Genomic DNA, 25757 nt, shown 5'->3' with positions numbered 1-25757 from the left:
CTTCACAATGTTATCCGTAATCTGTTACGATTCACAGTTGAATGCCTCTGCATAATCCATAAAATACAGGTAAACATCTTTCTGGTATTCTCTGCTTTCAGCCAAGATCTATCTGACATCATCAGTGATATCCCTGGTTCCACATCCTCTTCTGAATTCAGCTTAAACTTCCAGCAGTGTCCTGTTGATGTACTGCTGCAACTATTTTTCAATAATCTTCAGCAAAGTTTTACTTGTGTGTGACATTAATGATATTGTTTGATAATTTCCGCATTTAGTTGGATCACCTTTCTTTGGAATGGGCACAAATATGGATCTCTTCCAGTTGGCTGGCCAGGTAGCTATATTCCAAATAACCTTAGCATAAACAAGCGAGTGCTTCCAGTGTTGCATTCATTTGTAGAAACATTTCAATTGGTAGTCCATCTATTCCTGGAGTCCTGTTCTTCGCCAACGCCTTCAGTGCAGCTTGGACTTCTTCCTTTAATACCATTCTTCCTTGATCATATGCTACCTCCTGAAACGAAATGGTTGAACGTCGACCAATTCTTTTTCATACCCTGACTCTGTGTATTCCTCCTTCCATCTTCTTTTCATGTTTCCTGCCCACAGAATTTTTTGCCCATAGAATCCTTCAATATTACAACTCGATACCATTTTAGACTGATAAAAATATTCTAAGTCTGACATTACTGAGTGTTGGTGAGCACACAGCAAAATGGAAACTCTCAATCACTGCTATGGAGCAAACACTGCAACAACCATTTTAGGAATTATTTGGCCATTATCTAGGAAAACCAAACATATACTTTGTCTATTATCCAGTAACTCCACTTCTTATATATGTTCAGCTTTATGTTTACAGCAGCAAAGTTTGTGATAGCCAAAAAGCTAGCAATAACCTAAATGGTTTGGTAAATGAATAACACAATGTGGTAGTGCTATGATAAATAGTATATAGCAATTAAAAGAAATACATATATGCATGCATATATATATATATATCTCAACTTGGATAGATATCAAAACATAATGATGAATGAAATTATGATACTGTATCAATTATATAATAATACAAGACATTTTACATATATATCCAACGAACAATATATAGAAAAGTATAAAAAATGTACTAAAAATATACACATTAAATTAATGGCAGCTGTTGTCTTTGACAGATAGGAGGACAAAGAGGATGACAAATTTACCAGTTTGTTTCATTAAAAGATGGGAACAAAAAAGGGCTAATAAAGATCAACAATAAGATCATAACTCTTTTCCTTATTCAAACACCGAAAAAAAAAAAAAACACGTGAATTCAACATGCTAAGAATACAATGAAAGCAGATGGAATAAATTCCAGCTCATACAAATATACTGAAATAACTTACAAAAAGTAAGAATAAAATGTCACTCAGAAATGAGTTAAAATTTTTTTTATCTTAAACATCTTCCATATAACTGCTAAAGTGAATTCTTCCCACTTTATTTGCTTATGGTTGATCTGATAGCTAAAAACACTGAACAAGTAAATAAAAAGTACAACTCCTGAAATAAACCAACTAACCTGTATGGGTTCTTCTATGTCTCTGAAGCTCATCGCTCCTTGTGAATCTTTTGCCACAAAACATCCAGTTGCACACAAAAGGTCTTTCTCCAGTATGCCAGCGAAGATGTGCTCGTAGGTGAGATGTTTTGCCATACACTTTTCCACATCCTTCAATATGACAGATATGCTGTTTCTTTTTTCCTGGTTCATTACTGCCTCTAACAAAAACCAAAACCAAACATTAATTATACCCCCAAACACCAAGCTATAACTGTGGAAGAGTAAAAGGGAATCAAAGTAAATAAAAGATGCTTTTCTGAACAGATTTTTTAATAGTCATGTCACAACTGTAAATAAAATTATAAAATTTTTAATAATAAAATAAAACAGGTCTGTACACTAAACACAAAACTAATATGAAAATGTGTTAATCTCAGACAGTTTATGATCTACCCTATAAGTCAGGTTCTTTCCCTAGCAGGCTCTGCCTCTGGCAAAGAATTTAAGTTATTCAAGACACTTAAAAATTCTCTTCTAAAACTCCAAAAGGACAGTAATCCACAGTTAAAAGTGCAAGGTGTAAAGTTTCACTTCTGGCATACCAGTCTGAGGAGCTCCATGAACCTGTTATCCAGAGAAACTGGTGAAAAGAACCATTTAAAGTCTCTGGAAATGGTCTTAAAAGCATACAGCAAATGAAGAAACACTCATTCAAAAAAAATCTAATAAAACTTAGTAAAAACAGCAAGTCTATCATATTTGAACCAAGACTTTCTCTCTCCTTTCCTCCTCCCAGCTTCCTGAGACAGAAACTGCTCCAGACTAGTGTAGTCAAGAACACTGGGCTCCCTCTCCTCCAAGCTCCCAGTCAGAGGGTTATCTTCGCAAGAGGGGCAGAATGTCAACATTTCCTCACTCTAACCCTAGCTACCTGTTCCTGAGGTGAAGTTCTGGGGCAGTGAAGCTGAGAGGTGGGGGTCCCCTTCTTCCATCCAGCCCCACTTGTGGAAAGGAGGCTCTATCTTGGATGAGGGGCACTGAGAATACTGGGGCCTAGATCGCCTTTGCTCTGGCTCATTGTTGTTGCTGTGTGCCACTGAGTCAATTCTGACTCACAGTGACCCTAAAGGACAAAGCAGTACTTCCCCATGAGATTTCCTAGGCAGATCATCAGGTCTTTTCTCCCTTGGAGCAGTAGGTGGATTCAAACCGCGTACCTTTCAGATGGGGTCCTGGTGGCGCAGTGGTTAAGCATCTGGCTGCTAACCAAAACACTGGCAGTTCGAATCCACCAGCTGCTCCTTGGAAACCCTATGGAGCAGTTCTACTCTGTTCTATAGGGTCGCTACCTTTCAGATAACAGTCGAACGCTTAACAACTGGCCCCTTTCCTGCTCACTAGCAGTTCTTAAATCAGAGCTTCCAAGCCAGGAGAGGCAAGCCAAGAGCACCTGAGGCATCTGCCTTCCTCTCTCCACCAAGCACTAAAACTAGGTGTCACTCAGAGAAATGCATCATTATCCCAATCCCCAGCTCCAAAACCATGCTCAGAGATTTTGCCTAGGGGCAGAAGCAGGCCATAAAACAGAGAGATCCAAATCTCTTCCCAAAGGAACCGACTTTATTTGCATCAGAGTATGGGGAAGTGCAAACCTAAAGGCTCTCTCCACAACAGTGGGTACTGTGGTAAAAGGCAATTAGGAAGAGACTGATAGATTCACTGGAGTGATAGGCTAAACTATAAGCTGCCTAGCTGGCTGGAGAAATCCAGAGACTGACAACTGTGAGGAGCCCAGCCTAGGATCAGAACCAATCTCAAACACTGACTTCAGAAATTATCCCTTAAAAAGAGCCTGAATTTTATTGGATTAGTTTGTGGAGCAATTTGATTGATTTAATCTGTGGAGCAATGTATGCCTCAGTGCATTGTTGAAAGCAACAGAACAATCAGCTAGTAATTAGTGCAGCTTAAGAGCTGGATGTGGTCAGGGAAAGAGACTGTCAAAGAGAGTACTGCCAAACCACTGTCATTCCAGGGAGACTGTGAGTATACCTAAAGTTGTACCCCCCTAAAGAGCAACACTAGAGGCTTCACACTGTGTATGTGTTAATTAATTTCATTAGATAATCCAGCCAGTCACTAAACAAATGAACAACCAAATAATAACAAGCCAGGGGTGGGGGGAAGGAAGATGGGTAGAGGGAAACCAGTACCCAGAGTAGCTATATTATCCAAAATGTCCAGTTTCCAACAAGAAAGTATGAGATATTCAAAAAATAGAAAAGTATGACTCATACACTGGAATAAAAAGCAGGCAACAGAAACTGCCTATGAAAGTGACCACATGGTACAACCACTATAGAAAATGGTATGGCACTTTCTCAAAAAGCTAGAAATAGAAATACCTTATGATCCAGCAATCTCACTTCTAGGTATATACTCTTCAGATCTAATACCAGTCACATGAATAGACATATGCACACTTATGTTCGTTGCAGCATTATTCACACAACAGCAACAACATGGAAACAACTTAAGTGCTGATCAACAGATGAATGGATAAATAAAATGTGGTACACATATACAATGGAATACCATGCAGCCATAAAGAATAACAATAAGTCCTCAAAACACTGTATAACGTGGATGAATCTGGAGGACTTTATGCTGAGTGAAGTAAGTCAATCACAAAAGGATAAATACTGAATGATCATACTTTTATAAGAAGACAAGAATAGATATATATACACAGACGAACACTCATTGATGGTTACCAGAGACAGCAGCTGGGCAGGGTAAGTGAAAGGACTCTCAAGATATTAGACATTTGTTAGTTTTGGTGATGGGAAATACAGCATCAAACATGGGTGAAGTGCACACCGCTTGACCAAGGTAAATGAGGTCACTACAAAGTGCATGAGAAAAAAGAATGTCTTTGGTAAAGGATATGACAAATATAATTTGGAAACAACACCAACCACCAAAAAAATATGGCTGTGGTTACACAAATATGTATACAAATAAGTATATGAGTATGAATATGTGGATACATATGTATGCACAGACAGAAGTAGCTATAGGCATATGTACATACATGGATGTGAGTACATGCATGTAAATCCATATACATAAAAAACCACATAGGCGACACAGGTACGGATACTTCTTAGACATAATCAAACACCTGGCAAGACTGGTTTTCAAGGTTTGAAGACTTAGGCCCATGATCTCATGAGACAACTCAGTTAATTAGCATATACAGTTCATGAAGTGTATGCTCTACATTCCAACGCGGTGAGTAGTTTCTGGGGTCTTAAAAGCTTGCATGCGGCAATCTAAGATACAACTATTGGCCTCTACTTGTCTGGAATACAAGAGAAAGAAGGAAACAAAAGACTCATGGACTAACAGTTGACATGAACCACAACCTCATCTACCCTGAGAATAGAAGAACTAGATGGTGCTTGGCTACCACTACCAATCATTCTGATCAGCGCCATATAAGATGGATCCTTATAGAACGGGATGAAAACGTGGAACAGAACTCAAATTCTTAAAAAGTCCTGGTTGACACTACAGGACACCCTTAGACTATTGCCCATCAGCACTTTAAACCTTGAACTGAAATTATCCCTTGAGGTCACCTGTTAGCTAAATAACAGACTGGATGATAAAATAAAGAATATCATCCACGAGTAATGAGCTTCTTTAAAAAAAAAAAAAAAATCAACTATAGGAGACCAAATGGTCAAAAATTACTCTAAGGGCAAAGATGAGAAGGTTAAGGTGGCAGGGCAACTAGAATACTGGAAGTGGTACAACCAGAACAGAATGAATGAGAATGGTGACACACTGTGTAGGATGTAAGAATGTCACTGAAAATTTGTGTAGAAATCGTTAAATAGGAACCTAATTTCCTGTGTAAACTCTCACCTTAAACACAGTAACAAAAAAGAAAAAAAAGTGACCACATGTTAGATTTAACAAAGACTTAAAGTAACCATTAAAAAATGTTAAAAAAAAAAAACTAAAGGAAATTGTAATTTAAAAAGTAAAAGAAGGTATGACGACAATGTTGAGAATATCAATAAAGATACAGAAATTATAAAAAAGAAAATGAAAATTCTGGGGTTGAAAAGTATAGTAACTGAATGAAATTCCACTAGAAGGGCTCAATCGAAGAATGAACTGTGAATAGATACAGAGTATATGCAATCTAAAAACACAGCGAAAGAAGAATGAAGAAAAATCAACAGAGCCTCAGAGAAATGTGAGACATCATTAAGTAAATCAACCTATGCATAATGAGAGTACCAGAAAGAGGAGAAAGGGAAGAAGCAGAAAAAATATTTGAAGAAATAATGGTTGAAAACTTCCCAAATTTATTTATAACATTAATTGACAAATCTAGGATGCCCAACAACCTCCAAGTATGATAAATGCAAAGAAATCTACATCTAGACACATGACTTAAAATCCTAAACACCAAAGACAAGGAAAAATGTTGAAAGCAGCAAGTGTAAAATGACTCAAAATTACACGTGAACTCCAGTGAGATTAACAGCTGACTTCACATCAATAATAATGGAGCTCAAAAAGCAGTGGTATAACATATTCATAGTGTTCAAAAGTATTCAAAAACTAAGTTCAAAAAAAAAAAAAAAGCCAGCCGAGAAATCCTTATCCAGCAAAACTATCTTTCAAAAATGAGGGCACAATAAAGATATTCCCAGATAAATAAAACCTGAGAGAATTTGTTGCTAACAGTATAAATGTATATATATATTTTTCTTCTCTTAACTGATTTGAAAAAGCACTTAAATAAAACAGTACGTATACATTATTGGACAGATAACATATATAAATGTAATATCTTTGCCAATAACAGCACAAAGGTGATGGGTGGGTTCAAGGCTGTAACAGGCTAAGGAAATGACTACAGTTGGTAACACAAATCCACAGGAACAAATGAAGAGAACCAAAAGTGGTAAATAAGGTTAATACAACAAAAGCTTTCTCTCTCTCTCTATATATATACACATATATACCATATTTTAATGCAAATAACATGCACCTTCTACATTGCTTGCTAACCACTCCCCACCCCGGCAAGGTATCTTTGTAAGCGTACTATGCTTATGTTTTTTTCAGCAACATGTAAAAAAAATTGGCATAGCAGCGTTTATGAAAATACCTCGCAGGAGGAGGGAGCAGTTGGCAAACAAACGTAAAAGGCTCAACTTATTTGCATAAAAATACGGTATATATGCTGTCATTTCTTCTCTCAGCTTTTAAAAAATACATAAAATTATGTAAAGTTATAATTATAACAATGTATTGCTGGGTTTACAACATTTATAGATGTAATATGTATACCAATAATACCACAAAAAGGGGCAAAAAGGAATAGAAACATATAGGAATAATATTTCTATATCTCACTGGAATTTAGGATAAACCTGAAACTGATTTTGATAAGATGTATATGGTAAGCCCTAGAACAACTGCTAAGAAATAATAACAAAAAAGTGAAAAAAATCATGAAAGAAATTGAAACGCTACACTAGAAAATATCCATTAAATGCAAAGGAAAACAGTAAAAGATGACTATAGGAAGAAAAAAGACATGAGATATATAGAAAAGAAAAAGGTAAATGGCACACATAAATCCAGTTCTATCAATAATAACATCAAATGTGAATGGATTAAACAATACAACCAAAAGGCAGAGATTGTCAGACTGATTAAAAAAGATTCAATTATATTTGTCTATAGGTAACACACTTTAGATTCAAAGATACAAACAGGCTGAAAGTAAAAGAAAGGAGAAAGAAATGTAAATAGCAACCACAAGAAGGCTGGAGTGGCTATATTAACATCAGACAAAACAGACTTTAAACAAAAAATGTTACTAGAAATAAAGAGGGACATTTTATAATGATAAAAGAGGCAAAAAGAAAAAAGACTCAAATTACTAGAATCAAAAATGAAAGAGGAGATATGATTACTGACCTTACGGATATCAAAAGGATTATAAAGGAATACTACGACCAATTGTATGACAATAAATTAGATAACTTTGATGAAATGGGCAAACTATCAAACTGACACAAGAAGAAATATAAAATCTGAATACGCCTATAAGGAGCAAAGAGATTACGTTAGTAAACAAAATTTTACCCACAAAGAAAAACTTAGAACAGGTGACTTCATGGTGAATTCTTCCAAACATTTAAAGACTTAAAACTAATTCTTCACAATCTCTTGCAAAAAAAAGTACAGAAAGGAACACTTCCCAAGTCATTCTATGAAGCCAGTATTGCCATGATACCAAAAAACTACAAAGACAACACAAGAAAACTACAGATGAATATCTGTTATGAATATGAATTAAAAAACAAATTCTCAGTAAAATACTAAGCAAAGTGAATCCAACAACATATAAAAATAAATCTATGCCATGACCAAGTGGGCTTTATCCTAGCAATGCAAAGATGGTTTAATATATGAAAACCAATTAATGTAATACATCATATCAATGGAATAAAAAACAAAATAAAACCCCCACATGATCATATTAATAGACACAGAAAAAGCATTTGACAAAATCCAGTATCGTTTCATGATAAAAACACTTATACCAGTACCAAACTGTCTTAATTACTTTTGCTTTGTAGTAACTTTTGAATTTAAGTACTCCTCAACTTTGCTCTTCTTTTCTCAAGATGGTTTTTCTATTCTAGGGCACTTGTTATTCCATATAAATTTTAGAATCAGCTTGTCAATTTCTACAAAGAAGTCAGCTGGAAATCTGATAGAGACTGTCTTGAATCTGTATATTAATTTGAGGCGTATTGCCATTTAACAATATCAAGTCTTCTGATCCATGACCATGAAGTGTTTTTCCATTTATTTCAATTTTTAATTTCTTTAACAACGTTGTTTCACATTTATTTTGTTAAATTTATTCCTCAGTATTTGATTATTTTGTAAACAATCTTCTTTGTTTCAGATTGTCCACAGTTAAGTATAAAAGATACAATTGATTTTTTATATTGATCTTGTATCCAGTAACTCTGATGAACTTGTTTATTACTTCTAATAGTTTTTTTTTTTTTTTTAAATTGTGCTTTAGGTGAAAGTTTATAGTACAAATTAGTTTCTCATTCAAAAATTTATACACAAACTGTTTTGTGACATTAGATGCAATCCCCGCAATGTGTCAGCACTCTCCCCCTTTCCACGCTGGGTTCCTCATGTCCATTCGTCCAGTTGAATCCCTTAGGGTTTCCTATATACAGATAATATTATCTACAAATAGAGATAGTTTTACCTCATCTTTTCCAATCTGGATGCCTTTTATTTCTTTTTCTGGTACTGGTATAAGGATAGACATACAAATTAATGGAATAAAACTGAGAGCCCAGAGATAAACCCATGTGTCTATGATTAAATGACTTTTGACAAGGGTGTCAAGAGACCATACAATAGAGAAAAAAGAGTCTTTTCAACAAGTGGTACTAGGAAAACTGTATAGCTACATTCACAAAATGAAGCTGGACCCTTACCTTACATTATATACAAAAATTAACTCAAAATGGATCAATGATCTAAATGTAAGAGCAAAAATGACAAAACTCTCAGAAAAAAACAGGGAATCATCATGATCATTTGGCAATGGATTCCTAGACATGGTAAGAAAACCATGAGCAAGAAGGGAAAAAAAAAAAAAATTATAGACTTCATCAAACCTAAAGACTTTTGTGCTTCAAAGGAAACTATTAAGAAAATGAAAGACAACCCACAGAATGGGAGAAAACATTTGCAAAGCATGTATATGAAAAGGGACTTGTATTTAGAATATATAAAGAACTCTTACAACTAACTATACTTGATGTTAGCCAAAGGATGAGAAACAGTCTTACAACTAATTATAAAAAGATAAACAACTCAATTTAAAAATGAACAAAGGTCTATCAACAGATGAATGGATGAGCAAAAGACAGGATATACATACTATGGAATATTATTCATCCACAAAGAGAAATGAAGTCCTAAATACATGCTACACCACGGATGAACCTTGAAAACACGCTGAGTGAATAAAGTCAGTCATAAAAAGACAAAATACCGTATGATCCCACTTATATGAAATACGCAAAGTTATAGAGACTAAAGCTTATTAGTGGTGAGTTGTGGGTGTGAGGGAGGGTAATAGAGGAAGTCTTTGCTTAGGGGCCATGAATTTCTGTTAATAGTAGTGGAACAATTTGGAAAAAGAGTGATAATGGTTGCACAATATGATGACTATAATCAATGCCAATGAATTGAGAATGTAAAAAATTGTTGAATTGACAAATGTTTTGTTATATACACTTGTACCACAGTAAAAAAAAATTTTTAATTAAAAAAATAAGCTAAGTATTTCAATAGACATTCCCCAAAGATATACAAATAGCCAATAAACACATAAAAAGATGCTCACTATCATCAGCCATCAGAAAAATGCAAATCAAAACCACAAAGTGATACTATTTCCTGCATACTAAGACAACTATAAGCAAAGAGTGAGATAGTAATAAGTGTGGGTAACAATGTGGAAAAATTTGAACCCTCATATACTGCTAATGGGAATGTAAAATGTTGCAGCTACTTTGGAAAACAGTCCGCAGTTACTAGTTAAACACAGATTTACCATATGATCCTGCAAGTCCATTCCTCTGTATCTATCCAAGAGAACTGAAAACATATGACCATGCAAAAACTTATACATAAGTGTTTACAACAGCATTATTCATAATAGCCAAAAGGTGGAAAGAACTCAAATGTCCATTAACTGATAGATTAAAAAATATGATATAACCATACAATGGAATATTATTTGGCCATAAAAAGAAATGAAGTCCTGACACATGCTACAACACAGATAAACTCTAAAAACATTATGCTAAGTGAAAGAAACCAGACATAAAAGACCACATGTTATGTGATTCCATTTACAATAAATGTCCAGAATAGGAAAATCTATAGAGACAGAAAGTAGATGAGTCATTTCTTAGGGCTAGCAGGAAGATGAGGAGATAGAAGGTTGGTAGCTAAAGTGTACTGGATTTCTTTTTGAGGTGCTGAAAACATTATAAAATTGACTGTGGTGATGGTTGCATAATTCGGTGAATATATTAAAAACATTTTAATTTTACACTTTAAATGGGTTAATTATGGTTGTGAATATATCTCAATAAAATTGTTTTAAAAATTTACATAACAAATGAAAAAAGAAAACTGTAAGAAGAAACATGTAAGGAACAAGGCAGAGAACCACTCAAATCCCATTCCTAGAATAGCCCACCTAAATCCTCTTCATAACAAATATATGTAGTTTAAAGTCTAACTCAACTTCTGGGCAATAATGCCAGTGAGTTCCTAGTGTTCAAAATACCCAGCCAATGACTTGGTTTTAACTACTATTTTATGCCTTCCAGAGAGGTAGAGTTGATAACAGTGCATTTACCTTCCTTCTCCTTCCCTACAATTAGGACAGGAGCACGCAACTCTTCGAAGCCTCTTGCCAGGTTGCACCTCTTGATCAGAAGTTTGCTGGCCCTGCTGCAAATGCACTTGAGTGAGTTGGTCAGGACTAACAGCACCTATTGTTGCATTAGCAATTCCTCCAACTGCTACGGTTACAGGAGCTATAGTAGCTTGTTGGACTTTTACTCCATCCTGTCCTTGCTGCTGACCTGAAAAGGGGGGGGGAAAGTATTATAATATGTTCTATTCCTCAAGAAAGGATAAAAAATATGTCCATGTAGACATTTTAAGGCTAACATATTTGTTCTAAAAGATGTATGTAATGTGTTAAAGCAAAAAGAGTTAATGACTTATCCTATGCCAATCTCTCTAAAATATAACAGTCTTACTTTAGTAGCTACGTTGCCTGTGTCTACTTTGTGTGACTATACATAAAGCATTTAACCCTCTTTGTGGATTAACTTCTCCATTTGTAAAATGAAGATAGCAATACTTGCCACCTACTTACCTCACCAAAGTGTGGTGAGGATTCATGAACATTATGTGAAAAGCACTCTGAGATCCTCAGATGAAAGATGCTATATAAATACAAAGCATTATTACTATTTCCACAGTAAGCAACATATTCATTCTGAGAAAATATGGTCATTTCTCATTCCTAAGTAGTTTAAATTACACAAATACCTCTTCATTGATGAGTTATTTTTCTAGTATACATGAAATGTTTTATTTAAATGTAAAACCACCCATGATTATTACACAGTCACTATAATCATAAAATAGACATTTAGTATATTATCGCTTTCTTCACTCATGCTATGCATCTTAGGCTTTACGTCTCAGATTAGTACATATACCAGCTTGGCTTTTTTAATTATGGAAAAATATGATAAATAATACATAATATGACAAAAAAACATATCTATCTAAATATGGCTTAACTTCATCCTGAAAGACACCGGGAGATGCCTTATAAATTACCCTTTTTTTAAACATGATTCTACTTTCTCCCCATCAAGTATAAGAATAGTAAACATGTGAATGGACAGAAAAGAAAAAGACAGAATTATGAAAGAATACTCCCACCTCACAGAGTTAGGTAGCAATACAAGAAAAAAATATGCTAGCAGAAACAAAACAAAAGGACTTACTGTAAAGCTGCATATGCAGTACTTTAAACGTATGGAGTAACAACAAAAAATAATAAAAATTACCAAGTAAGAAAACAGCACACATTTTCTAAACAAAATTAAAGCTCTGACTCTCCCAACCAAAGTAAACCTCACCTTTCTACGTGTACTCAGAGCACTCTGAAACCTTCGGTAGCACCCATAACTATAAGACAAATAAATATACGATGTGTTTTGCCATTGTTTTAGTAAGACTATATACTGTATCTCTTCTACTGAAGTCCAAATTTTTGTTCACCTTTGAATTAGCAAGATGTGATAGGAAAAGCAATGCAAATGAAGTCTGTGACAAGGCACTTGGAGACCTCGGTTTATCTTTAAAATAATAATGCTGACTCAACTGAATTCCTGTTCCCTATCTACCTCAAGAATCCCTGAGTAGTGCAGTTAATGCACTTGGCTGCTAACCAGAAGGGTGGAGGTTTGAATCCACCCAGAGGTGCCTTGGAAGAAAGGCCTGGAGATCTATCTCCCCAAAATCAGCCACTGAAAACCCTGTGGAGTGCAGTTCTACTCTGATATGCATGTGTTTGCCATGAGTCAGAATCAACTCAACAGTAACTGTTTATCTGCCTCACAAAGTTGTTTTTAAAGCACAAACTGACTTTCTATATAATTGTAAAATATAGTTATTACGCCTCCATGTATGTTTCAGGTACATAGCCTTGCACACTACAGTTCTTCAGTAAATGTAAGTTTTACATATTCAACAGAAGCAGATCCCTTGGCTAGGCAAACTATACAAACGGCTTTGTGCACCTAGAAGTACAGTGATACACATATACCCTTGTTCACCATAAGAAATGCATTTCTGCAAATGGGAACTCAATCTGAACCAGAACTATGTAAAGTCTTTACAGCATAGTCCTTCTGGAAATACAGGTATTTTAAGTTGGCAAGTATTCTTTAAATCCCCTGAAGTCATGAGAGGTATCTGGTCATAATTCTTCCAGCTACTGTTCATATAACAGTTGGTCACTCCTTTCAGGTTGCAATGATATTCAAGATACCCTTCATTAGGTCAAAGAACTGCTACAGATCCCTGATTGCTGGCTGGGCATTACCCTGTTTCCCTGTCCATTTCCTTGATAGGCTGGTTTCACAAGCCTCCAGATTGCGAAGATTTATTTGTTCAATGCCTAAATAACTCAGCAAATTATTTTATGAACAATGATAAGGAAATCATATTTAAAATTTATGAATTTAAGCCTGATAACTCTCAGTTTTTCACCTCGATGTCTCACAGTCAGCTCAAGTTCAGTGCTGGGCCAATACTACTTTTCCTTCATCTCCACTGCTACCAAGTGAGAATAAACCACCAAACTCCTTACTAGGGCCTCCAAGGCCCTGCTGAAGTTTACCCCTACCCATCTCTCTGACTTCATCTTGTATTAAGCCTCTCCCTTGCTCACTCTGCTCCTGACCTACTGGGCTTTCTTCTGGCCCTCAAACAAATCAAGATGATTCCTTTCTTAGGGCTTCTGCACATACTCTTCAGTCTAGGCAACAGAATTTGTACCCAGATCTTTGCATAGATGACTAGTAATATTCTGATGTCTCCTCTTTAGAAATGTCATTCCTGACCGCATGAGTGGTTTCCCTTAGTCCATCTTTATATTATCATCTAGTTTTATTCCCTTATTTATCTTAAATTACCTTGTTCATTTGTTACTTCTTTCTGTCTTGGCCTCACATCTGAATGTAAGGGCCACAAGAGTAGGGCTCTTGCCTGTTATGCTCACTGCTATATCTCAAGCATCTGCAACAATGCCCAATACACAATAGGCACTTAATAATATAGGCTGAATAACTAAATGAAGGTTTAGAAATGAACTCATCTTCAAATCTTGCTTTGACTAATGTCCCTGTTTCTGGAAATGCTTCTGCCGCTCTCATTATTCACACTCAAAACCTTCGAGTCATCTTTTAGGCTACTTCTTTACTCATTATATCCAGTTATTGCCGAGTTATACAGGTGCTTCAGAATATATATAAGACCTTCACCCTGGGCTAGGCCCCTGTAACTTCATGCTTCTACCAGACTAAATGGCCTCTTACCTCCTTTCTCATATCACTTCCATGCTCAATAACTTTCCATCATTCCCCCTCTGGCCGAAGGTTGGCACTCAAAGTACTCATCCTGCACCAGAAGGACTTAGCTCCCTGCTCACAGACTTCCTCCCAATGGCCAAATCCAAAGGATATTTTCTCATTCATCATGACAGCACTGATCTGCTACATTTGATATCATTGAGTACTCCATCCTCCTTAAAATTTGACTCTCTGAGCTAACTCCCTACATCCTTAGAAACCCCTTCGTCTTTATTAGCTCTTTCTCATCAGTATTTAAACATACACTTTAATCATACTTCTTACAAGAATTCTCTCTACTGGTTGTCTTTACTCATCTCTCATTCTCTTCTCATACCGCTGAAACTAGGTATGCATCCTATCACTGTAAAATCATGACAGAAGTAACTTACAATTTCTTTGTTGCTAAACCCAAAGATACTTCTTCCCCTTGATCTTTCCTTACCTCTCTGGAACACCTGGAGCTGCTAGTCCCACTCTCAAGTCTCTCTTCCTGTACTTCACTGATACTACTCATCACTGGTGTTCCTCTTTCTTTGACCTTTCCAGGTTTCTCTCCCTAGGCTATTCCTAGCTGCTCTCCAGGGTTCTGACTTCTCTTCTCAGTCCAACCCTCTCTCTGGATATCATCCACTTTCATAACTTTTACTACCATGTGTAAGCTGACAGCTCCCAAATCTATACCGCCTGCTCAAACAGCTCTCATAAGTACTTGTTGTTAGTTGTCAGGGGACAACTCCATCCAGTTTTCTCACCAGCAACTTGAGAATCAAAGAGGTAACCCTAAACCCCACTCTCCTAAACTAGCTCTTTCTCATTGTCCAAGTTGGAAACCTGGAAATCATTCTTGACTCCCCTCCATCTCTTTCATCCCCCACAACAACAGCAGCTATTATTTTATACCTACTATATGGCAAGGTGCTTTACTGGATGCTTTACATATACCATTGCACTTACTCCTCACATATCTATGGGCTGAGTATTACTGTCCCAATATTATGAAGAGGAAACTAAATTTCTAAGAAATACGCAGTAAAATGCCTAAGGTCACAAAACAGAGTTGAGATTTGAATCTAGGTCTAGCTAATTCCAAAGGCTATGTTGTTTCCACCATATAGATTACCTCTGTTGATCAGTAATCCCCGTTGAGTCTACTTCTTCAAAATATCTCAAATTTGTCCATTTTTCTCCATCCCTACTGCCTGTATATTAGTGCAGACCCTTATCACCATTACACCAGTTCTGCCCCTTCCAATTGATTCTCCATACTGCAAATACAAATCTGGTTCTCTCCAAAAAGTCAATGGGCCTTCCATGCATTTCCAATAAGGTGAACATTTCTTAGCATGATACATAAAACTCTTCATAATCTAGCTTTTGCGTTCTTTTATAGCTTCATCACTTGGCACTCCCCTTCCACTCCCACCCACAACTTCTATTTCTTCTAATGTTCCATGCTCGATTTTCTCTGGGGCTTTCAACAATATAGCTGGTATCCAATACATTCTCCCACCTTAAATCTCCATCTCCCTCGGTCTGGCAAATGTCTATTCATCTTACAGAACTTAGTTCATGTATTATCCCGTGTGAAGTACTCCTGGTAAGTCCCCCTCTGAATATGAATCAGATATCTCTTTTCCCTGTTTTCCCATGATATCATATGCCTAATTTTCTTCCAACACTGAGAAAATTAAATGGTAAATGTTTGTATATTGTAAATGCCTGTTTGTCAACTAGATAGTAAATTATTGGTCTTTGGGGAGGTAAGTACGCCTCCCGTAGTTCTCCAATTCTTAAATATATACTGCTTGGGTAGGTTAGACTTACGAACAAATGACTGCCTCATGTTCTAGTGGATGCTGTCATTGTGTTGAATTACAACGAGTACAGAAATTTCTCCTAATGTGTAACTATTTATAGGATGAGTTGGATATAGCATGACTTATCATTTATGAGACCACTACTAGCTATATGTAAATTAGGACTGTAATAAAAAACAAGCATAGAAAAAAGCTGTTGTATAAGAAAAACACCTGGCTTGTTGGAATGCCTTTGCATTCAATTTATCAAGTAACAACTGATAATAAAGATGTCAAAAAATATAAGCAGCTGTGCCAATGATAGTGCTGGTGATAAAGGGGAAGGACAAGTCAGAAGCAAAAACTATATATTTGTAGCTATAAAACACAATTATTGAAATATCTAAAGGAAAAAAAGTAATTTATTACTCCTCTTCTGAAATTCTAGTCTCTAACCCCGCTCTTATCACTGAAACAACTATTTCATAACTTTTAAAATAAGTCAAAATTTCTTGCTAGTGGAAATATGCATTATGGTGAACAGACTGAGGGTGACCCTTTTCTCTTCCTTTCGTGCTGTCAGAGGTAAAAGGACTCCAAGTCTGCTGAAGCAGCCAAGTCATCTTTCTTGTTCCTCTTTCTTTTTTGATCTGTTCCCTTTTTTGTATATGGAAGTTTGGCTAAGGGTAACTGGAACTGCGGGCAGGTGGTTGGCAGGTGGGAAGACATTAGATTGTCAGATACTCAAAAATCTCTAGAATGGATATTTGGGAGACATTCTTTGTTTAATATTTTTCTTTAGCACCAGCTGGAGTGGTCTTTTGTCTCACTAGAATGGTAAAATCTAAGACCTGAGTTTAAGATTAGAGGAAGAAGAGAAAGCGAGTCTAGTAAAAGGAACTCTACCACCTAGCTAGCCTCATTCTCTGAATTTTGATACAGGAGGCCTAAGCCTTCACCAATAAATTATTACTGACTGCAATTTCAGTAGACCTAGCTCCCCAAGATCTGAAAAATCAGTCACTGAAAGTGCTATGGAACACAGTTCTACTCTGACACACATGTGGGTCACAGTAAGTGAGAGTCCACTCAATGGCAATTGGTTTTTTAAATTAAAGGAAAAACTTTAAAAGGGGTAGGGGAGGACCCTTTGGTAATTTAATAGACCAAATATATTATTTTATGATCGCTTTTATTTGCATGTATTTGATTCCTAATGAAGTTGAACATTTTCTAATGTTTACTGGCTGTTTGAATATTCTGAATTGTATGTTTGTGATCTCTGCACATTTATGTTTTGGGGGTCTTCTCCTTTGCGAAGGTCTACATATTAAGCACCCTTTGTCTTACTGTTGCAAATATTTTATAGGCTGTGTAAATTTTAACTATACACTAAAACTAAAGGAAACATGGCTTAATCAATCCCTGTGAGATCAGCTATTGTTATTGTTGTTAGTTGCTGTCCAGTTGACTCCGACTCACGGAGACCTTATGAACAAAACATTGCCCAGTCTTACATCATCCTCACAACCGTCAGCATATTCAAGTCCATGATCGTGCTGTTGTGCCAATTCATCTCACCGAGGGTATTCCATGCTCTTGATGGCCCTCCAATTCACCAAACATGATGGACTCCACTAGCAACTGACCCCTCCTGATGACATGTCCAAAGGAAGCAACTGGATAATGGTCTGTTGTGATCAATAAGATTTCCACTGGCTAAATTTTAGAAGTGGATCACCATGCCTTTCTTCCTAGTGTCTTAGTCTGGAAGCTCCGTTGAAACTTGTCAACTATGGGTGACCCTGCTGCTACTTGAAATGGTGGTGGCATAACTTCCAGCATCACATCAACACGTAAGACAACACACTAGGACAAACTGACAGATGGGTGGCAGAAGTCAGTTATAACTGACATTAAAACAATTCTGACACCTTAGTAATATTTAAAAATAAGGGACCAAAGGTAGAAAAGTAGAAATAACACAAGATAAAGGAAAAACCTTATTGCCAAGTTCCTTAGGTTGTTATTAATTTGATTCTTTTAGCATTTTGGACTAACCCTTTGAAGTAAGTAGGTCAGATATTTCCATTTTACACATAAGAAAACAGACCCAAGATAATCCCCTGGGTTTTCTTTCTTTTTATTGAAAAAAATCATTTGCAATTTTTCAATAGTGAGTAGTAGGTAACTTACTATATAAGACAGACTCATAAATTCATAAACAAAGTAAAATAAAACAAAAAGCTATTCATATACTGAATGGTAAATAAATTAACCCCATTATCACCAGGGATAGATGAAGGGGACGTCTTACAGCTTTGAACAATACTAAAACGATTCTTAGCATTAAGAATCGTCAAAAAAGAAATGAGACACATAAAAGCAATAGCCTAAGCATTAGTGAGCTGAAATGGACTGGTACTGGCATTTTCAATCAGACAATCATATGGTCTACCATGCTAGGAATGACAAACTGATGGGAATGACATTGCACTCATCGTAAAAAAGAACATTTCAAGATCTATCCTGAAGCACAATGCTGCCAGTAATAGGATAATATCCGTACGCCTAAAAGGAAGACCAGTTAATACAACTATTATTCAAATTTACACACCAACCACTAAGGACAAAGATGAAGAAATTGAAGACTTTTACCAACTTCTGCAGTCTAAAATTGATCAAACATGCAATCAAGATGCATTGATAATTAATGGCAATTGGAATGCGAAAGATGGAAACTAAGGATTGGTAGTTGGAAAATACGGCCTTGGTGATAGAAACGATACAAGAGATCGCATGATAGAATTTTGCAAGACCAACAACTTATGCATTGCAAATACCTTTTTTTCAACAACATAAACTGTGACTATACACATGGACCTCATCAGAAGGAATATACAGGAATCAAATTGACTATATCTGTGGAAAGAGACAATGGAAAAGCTCAATATCATCAGTCAGAACACGGCCAGAGGCTGACTGTAGAAGAGATCATCAATTGCTCACATGCAAGTTCAAGTTGAAACTAAAGAAAATTAGAACAAGTCCACGAGAGCCAAAATACGATCTTCAGCATATCCCACCTGAATTTTGAGACACGGAACACTAATGACCTAAGACCAGACAAGTTGTGGAATGACATCAAGGACATCATACATGAAGAAAGCAAGAGGTCATTAAAAAGACAGGAAAGAAAGACCAAAATGGATGTCAGAAGAGACTCTGAAAGTTACACTTGAACACAGAGTAGCTAAAGCGAAAGGAAGAAATGATGAAGTAAAAGAGCTAAACATAAGATTTCAAAGGGCAACTTGAGAAGACAAAGTGAAGTATTATAATGAAATGTGCAACAACCTGGAGTTAGAAAACCAAAAAGGAAGACCACACTCGGCATTTCTCAAGCTGAAAGAATTAAAAAACAAAATCAAGCTTTGAGCTGCAATACTGAAGGATTCAACAGGGAAAATACTGAAAGATGCAGGAAGCATCAAAGATGATGGAAGGAATACACTGAGTTACTGTACCAAAATGAACTGGTGAACATTCAACCACTTCAGGAGGTACCATATGATCAAGAACTGAGGGTACTGAAGGAACAGGTCCAAACTGCACGGAAGGCACTGGTGAAAAACAGGGTTCCAGGAATTGTTGGAATACCAAGTGAGATGTTTCAACATATGGATGCAGCACTGGAGCACTCACTCATGCATGTCAAGAAATTTGGCCAGCTACCTGGCCAACCGACTGGAAGAGATCCATATTTGTGCCCATTCCAAAGAAAGGTGATCCAATAGAGTGCAGAAATTATCAAACAATATAATTAATATCTCAAACAATATAATTAATATCATACACAAGTAAAATTTTGCTGAAGATCATTCAAAAGTGGTTGCAGCCAGATCCAGAACAGAACATGGAATGAAAGATATCATTGCTGATGTCAGACGGATCCTGGCTGAAAGCAGAGAGTACCAGAAAGATGTTTACCTGTGTTTTGTTGACTATGCAAAGGCATTCAACTGTGTGGATCATTAACAAACTATGGATAACACTGCAAAGAATGGGAATTTCCGAACACTTAATTGCGCTCGTAAGGAACCTGTACTTCGACCAAGAGGCAGTCGTTTGAACAGAACAAGGGGATACTGTGTGGTTTAAAGTCAAGAAAGGTGTGCATCAGGGTGTTATCGTTTCACCATACTTATTCAGTCTGTATGCAAACAAATTATCTGAGAACCTGGACTATGAAGAAGAATGGGGCATCAGGATTGGAGGAAGACTCACTGACAACCTGTAACATATAGATGACACAACCTTGCTTGCTGAAAGTGAAAAGGACTTGAAGCACTTACTGGTGAACATCAAAGACCACAGCCTTCAGTATGGATTACACCTCAACATAAAGAAAACAAAAATCCTTACAACTGGGCCAATAAGCAACATCATGATAAACGGAGAAAAGAGTGAAGTTGTCAAGGATTTTATTTTACTTGGATTCACTATCAATATCCATGGAAGCAGAAGTCAGGAAATCAAATGGCGCACTGCATCAGGCAAATGTGCAAAGGATCTCTTTAAAGTGTTAAAAAACAAAGATTTCACTTTAAGGACTAAGATGCGCCTGATCCAAGCCATGGTGTTTTCAATCACCTCATATGCATCTGAAAGCTGGACAACAAATAAGGAAGACCGAAGAATTGATGCCCTTGAATGACGATGCTGTCAAAGAATACTGAATATGCCACAGACTACCAAAAGAATGAACAAATCTGTTTTGCAAGTACAGCCAGAATGCTCGTTAGAAGCAAGGAATGCGAGACTTCATCTCACATACTTCAGACATGTTATTAGGAGGGACCAGACGCTGAAGAAGGACATCATGCTCAGAAAAGGGTTATCGAAAAAGATAAGACCCTCAATGAGATGGAAGTGACACAGTGGCTGCAACAATGGGCTCAAGCATAACAATGATTGTGAGGATGGCGTAGGACTGCGTAGTGTTTCATCTGTTGTACCCAGGGTTGCTATGAGCCAGAACTGACTGGACAGCACCTAACAACAACAACAAAATGGTTCTTATTTCTTTTACAGGTTAAACCTGGAATCTCCCTTTAAAAAAAAAAAAAAAAGTCTAAGGGGCTCTGAAGGTACAGAAAGGATCGAATACATTATCTTCTTACATTATAAACAATTTTCAATAAATCATACCTTAGAGGAGGATTTGGTTTACATTATAAATCTGGTTTAAAACAAACAAGAAGATCTTATAAAAAAGATAACCAGATATGTCTAGGCCTGTGGGATGGGAAGGAGAAACTGTGAGTGACTATTAATGGGTATAGGGTTTCCTTTCTAAAGCAGATCACCGAGCGTTTCTTCCAAGGAGTCCCCGGTGTGTTGAAACTGCCAACCTTTTGGTTAGCAGTCCAGTGCTTAACTGTTTGCACCACCCAGGGACTCCTCAATGAACAGGACAAGCCCCTAAACAAAGAATTATTCACCTCCAAATGCCAGGGGTGTTGAAGTTCAGAAACCCTGCTTAAAATCATCTTCAAAATACCTCAACCCATCTATTCCTATCATTGTAAATAACCAGAACCAAAAATCAAATATATTAAAAATTAAAATACGGTAATTTGTGTGATACCTAGAAAAACTATATACTACATGAATCTCCATAAAAATCAGAAACTATATGACACTGAATTAGCCTTTACAAAGAGAGTAACACAAATTTAGGAACAGGCTTTGACAGACACGTGACTAAATAGCTTCAATGGTACAGTGGAAGTAAAAATAATAATAACCCGAGTTGGGAAATTACGCTTATTAATTACAAAGCACTTCTTTGTCTTATTTAATAATTATATCTACTTGTTTTCCAACAGATGAATTAAATAACCTGAAAATATTAAGGAATAACTCAGTGCTATCTGCACTTCTTAAATAAAGTCGAATTATATCAGCCAATGACTACTCCCAGGATTATCTACATATCGTAGCTCATGTAATTTGTAACCAATACTGAGTTATTAAGCAGGCACAACAGAGAGCTCAGCAGAGCCTATGGATTAACCCAGGAATTTGGGGGTCAGTCAGTCCTGGCTTTGAGTTCTGATTCTCTCTTCAGTTTCCTCCTTTGAGGATCTACCAGAATAGTGGGAATTAACTGAGATACACAGCACACTTAGTACAATGTCCGGAACAGGGTAAACACTCGAGAAGAATATACACTCCAATACATCTGAAACTGTAAATTATTAACCACAAGTACTTAATAACATTCTGAATTCCATAAGTCCTTGATCTTTACAGGAGCCCTGGTGGCGCAGTGGTTAAGAGCTTGGTTGATAACCAAAAGGTTGGCAGTTCAAATCCACCAGCCCCTCCTTGGAAACCCTATGGGGCAGTTCTACTCTGTCCTATAGGGTCACTATGAGTTGGAATTGACTCGACAGCAACGAGTTTGGTTTTGATCTTTATATGAGAACCTAATATACAACTGAAACTTATCCATTCAAAAAACATTTCATGAGCACCTGTTAGGAAATAAAGTAAGACCTGGCTTGAAAGTCTTACCTCTGGGTGATACAAACGCAAATAAATAATTAAAATATGTACAATAAGAAAACATACATAAGATGCATAAATAGTACAAAGGAAAGTGGTTTACTCGCAAGGAAAAACAATGAAGACTTCATGGACATGATGAGACATCCGAGAAATGGGAAGAGTGAAAGCAATAATGAACAGTCTAATTGGAAAGCGGGCTGCCAACTTTTATAGTCTATATGAGCAAACATGTGGGGGCATTAGGGGTTCAGTGGCAGAATTCTCGCTGCAGGCATGCTTCTCTCTGGCCCTCGGTCTCTGCCCTGCTTGGGCGAGCATTACAAGGCTCTTTTAGCTCTGCCGTGAAGTCGCCTGAGGCACCCCACTCCACTAGTAAGCCTCGGTCCAAAGGCACTCAGCTCTAGCTCTGTGGGCTGGGAGGCCCACTATACTGTCTCTTGCCACTGGTTCTCTGCCACCGCTTTTCGCCATCTTCAGTGTTACAGCTCTCACACTCTGAGTCTCTTGGTTCCAGGAGGTTCTCGGTGCAGGGATTCCAAGTCCAAAGGACACACTCTGCTCTCTGCTCCTGGCTCTTCTGGTGGTGAGGTCCTCTCTTCCCACCTCTGGGATGGCTCATTTTAAGCCTAGTGGAATGGTAAAACTGACCAATCCCTTTGTTAGGGTTCTGTAGACCTTATTTGCATGGTCCCACCCCCACATGGGTGCCATGAACTTTGTCTGCATTATTAGCAAGCTATCCAATCCTCTTGGTGGGCCATAATTAACCTTATGTATATAGTCCCACCCAATCACTTGGTGAGAAAGGCCATATAAAAGCAATGTATAGCACTCCACCTTCTTTATTTTCTTATACTTAACTTGCCAACAGTATTGTTCCTACAATCTAACACGGGAATAATGTTTTAAATGATGAGAACTTCTCATGTTAGTTTGTAATAAAATTTCACATGTTCCTCCAAAATTATTTGGTTATAGAATATCATTAGGCAGTTCTCTGGGTTACAGATTAATAACTGGAACACAAATAAAAGGACTCAATTAGTACATATCTTTCCTCTTCATAATTTAGTAGGCTGGCACACAAATGATCCAATATATAAAATTGGTCTGGGGTTCATGTATCCAGTTCTGTTTACTGCAACAAACGTTTAGCAAGTGCCTCCCATAGGCTAAGCATTATAGGTGTTGGAAATACATAGATGAACAAGACAGGAGGAGGGGAAAAAAGCTCCGTCAAAACAAAGACATGCACTATGCCTTTGATACTACCTTTGACTCCTAGTTATTTCTACTTATTCTGGCCTTTTCCACATCCCATCAACTCTTCTCAATTCCTTTTATCTGTTAATAGGGAAGCGTTTATGTTGTAAACATCTGAATCTAGGAGGATCTAAATATTTCCTTTAAGTGGAATTTATAACATTTAAAATAAAATCTTCTAATTTTCCCCTCATTCCATCCATTATATATTGATTCACATTTGTTTAAGAAGGTGGTGGGGGGTGGGGGGGGAAGGAAGAAAAACCTGACAACTTCTATGTGGAATTTTAATAGTCTTTGAAGATTTAAAGCCCCTTCCAGTCCTTTAGAGGTAAATGGAGTCATCGTAGGTAGTATTGAACTGGTATGGCCTCTATCCCAAAATTCTATCCTGTATTAGCATCTATCAATTCTTAAAAATGAAGTGTATTAAAGTTTTAATAACTTGAAAAGTCTGTAACTGGAAACCTATGAAGGTTTTTTTTTTTTTTTTTCCCAGGAGGTGGATGGGAGTGCATCATCAGATTTGGATTTTAGGAGAACTCTGGATTGTCAAACATACACCAGAGATGTGAAAAGCTAGAGGCAGAGAAGCCAGTCAAGAAAGAAGCTATTTTACCTTCCAGTTGATGAGGCCCTGAAAGAGCAATGACAACAGAAAAGGAAAAACTGGATATAAGAATAATTATTACATAAAAATTGTCACTGTTGTTGTCAGGTGCCATCGAGTTGGTTCCAACTCATAGCAACCCTACGCACAACAGAAGGAAACACTGCCTGGTCCTGCGCCATTCTCACAATTGTTGTTATGCCTGAGTTCATTGTTGGAGCCACTGTGTCAATCCATCTCGTTGAGGGTCTTCTTTTTCGCTGACCCTCTACTTTACCAAGCATGATGTCCTTCTCCAGGACAGATGCCTCCTGATAACATGTCCAAACTATGTGAGACAAACTCTCACCATCCTTGCTTCTAAGGAGCATTCTGGCTGTACTTCTTCCAAGACAGACTTGTTCATTCTTCTGTCAATCCATGGTATATTCAGTATTCTTCACCAACACCATAATTCAAAGGCGTCAATTCTTCTTCTTTGGTCTTCCTTATTCATTGTCCAGCTTTCACATGCATATGAGGCAACTGAAAGCACCATGGCTTGGGTCAGGCACACCTCAGTCTTCAAGGTGACATCTTTGCTTTTCAACACTTTAAAGAGGTTTTTTGCAGCAGACTTTGCCCAATGTAGTGTGTCTTTTGATTTCTTGACTGCTGCTTCCATGGGTGTTGACTGTGGATCCAAGTAAAACGAAATCCTTGACAATGTCAACCTTTTCTCCATTTATCATGATGTTGCTTATTGGTCCAGTTGTGAGGATTTTTGTTTTCTTTATGTTGAAGTGTAATCCATACTGATGGCTGTAGTCTTTGATTTTCATCAGTAAGCGCTTCAAGTCCTCTTCACTTTCAGCAAGCAAGGTTGTATCATCAGCATAATGCAGGTTGTTAATGAGTCTTCCTCCCACCCTGATTCCCCTTTCTTCTTCATACAGTCCAGCTTCTAGAATTATTTGCTCAGCATACAGACTAAGTATGGTGAAAGGATATAACCCTGATGCACACCTTTCCTGACTTTTAAACGTGCAGTATCCCCTTGTTCTGTTCAAACTACCACCTCTTGATCTATGTACAGGTTCCTCATGAGTGTTCTGGAATTCTCATTCTTCACAATGTTATCCATAATTTGTTATGATCCACACAGTCGA

The 25757-nt window shown here is 37.0% G+C and overlaps 1 protein-coding gene across 3 annotated transcripts in view; it reads right to left on the bottom strand.

The window, feature by feature from the left end:
• The window catches only part of SP4 (Sp4 transcription factor), an 84359-nt gene that overhangs the window by 29027 nt on the left and 29575 nt on the right, over positions 1-25757 (bottom strand). For 2 of the 3 annotated variants that reach the window (XM_004377441.2, XM_023732308.1), the window contains 2 exons: positions 11061-11289; positions 1568-1767 (listed from right to left, as the gene is read on the bottom strand). In XM_004377441.2, coding sequence (XP_004377498.1) covers positions 1568-1767; positions 11061-11289 — 429 coding nt within the window. The remainder of the gene's footprint in view (positions 1-1567; positions 1768-11060; positions 11290-25757) is intronic. The other variant, XM_023732307.1, reaches the window with a different exon arrangement.

The sequence above is a fragment of the Trichechus manatus genome, unplaced genomic scaffold (assembly GCF_000243295.1).
Source record: "Trichechus manatus latirostris isolate Lorelei unplaced genomic scaffold, TriManLat1.0 scaffold00050, whole genome shotgun sequence".
NCBI lineage: Eukaryota > Metazoa > Chordata > Mammalia > Sirenia > Trichechidae > Trichechus > Trichechus manatus.
The sequence above is the reverse complement of the archived record's forward strand: the minus strand, read 5'-3'. Positions and strand labels throughout refer to the sequence as shown.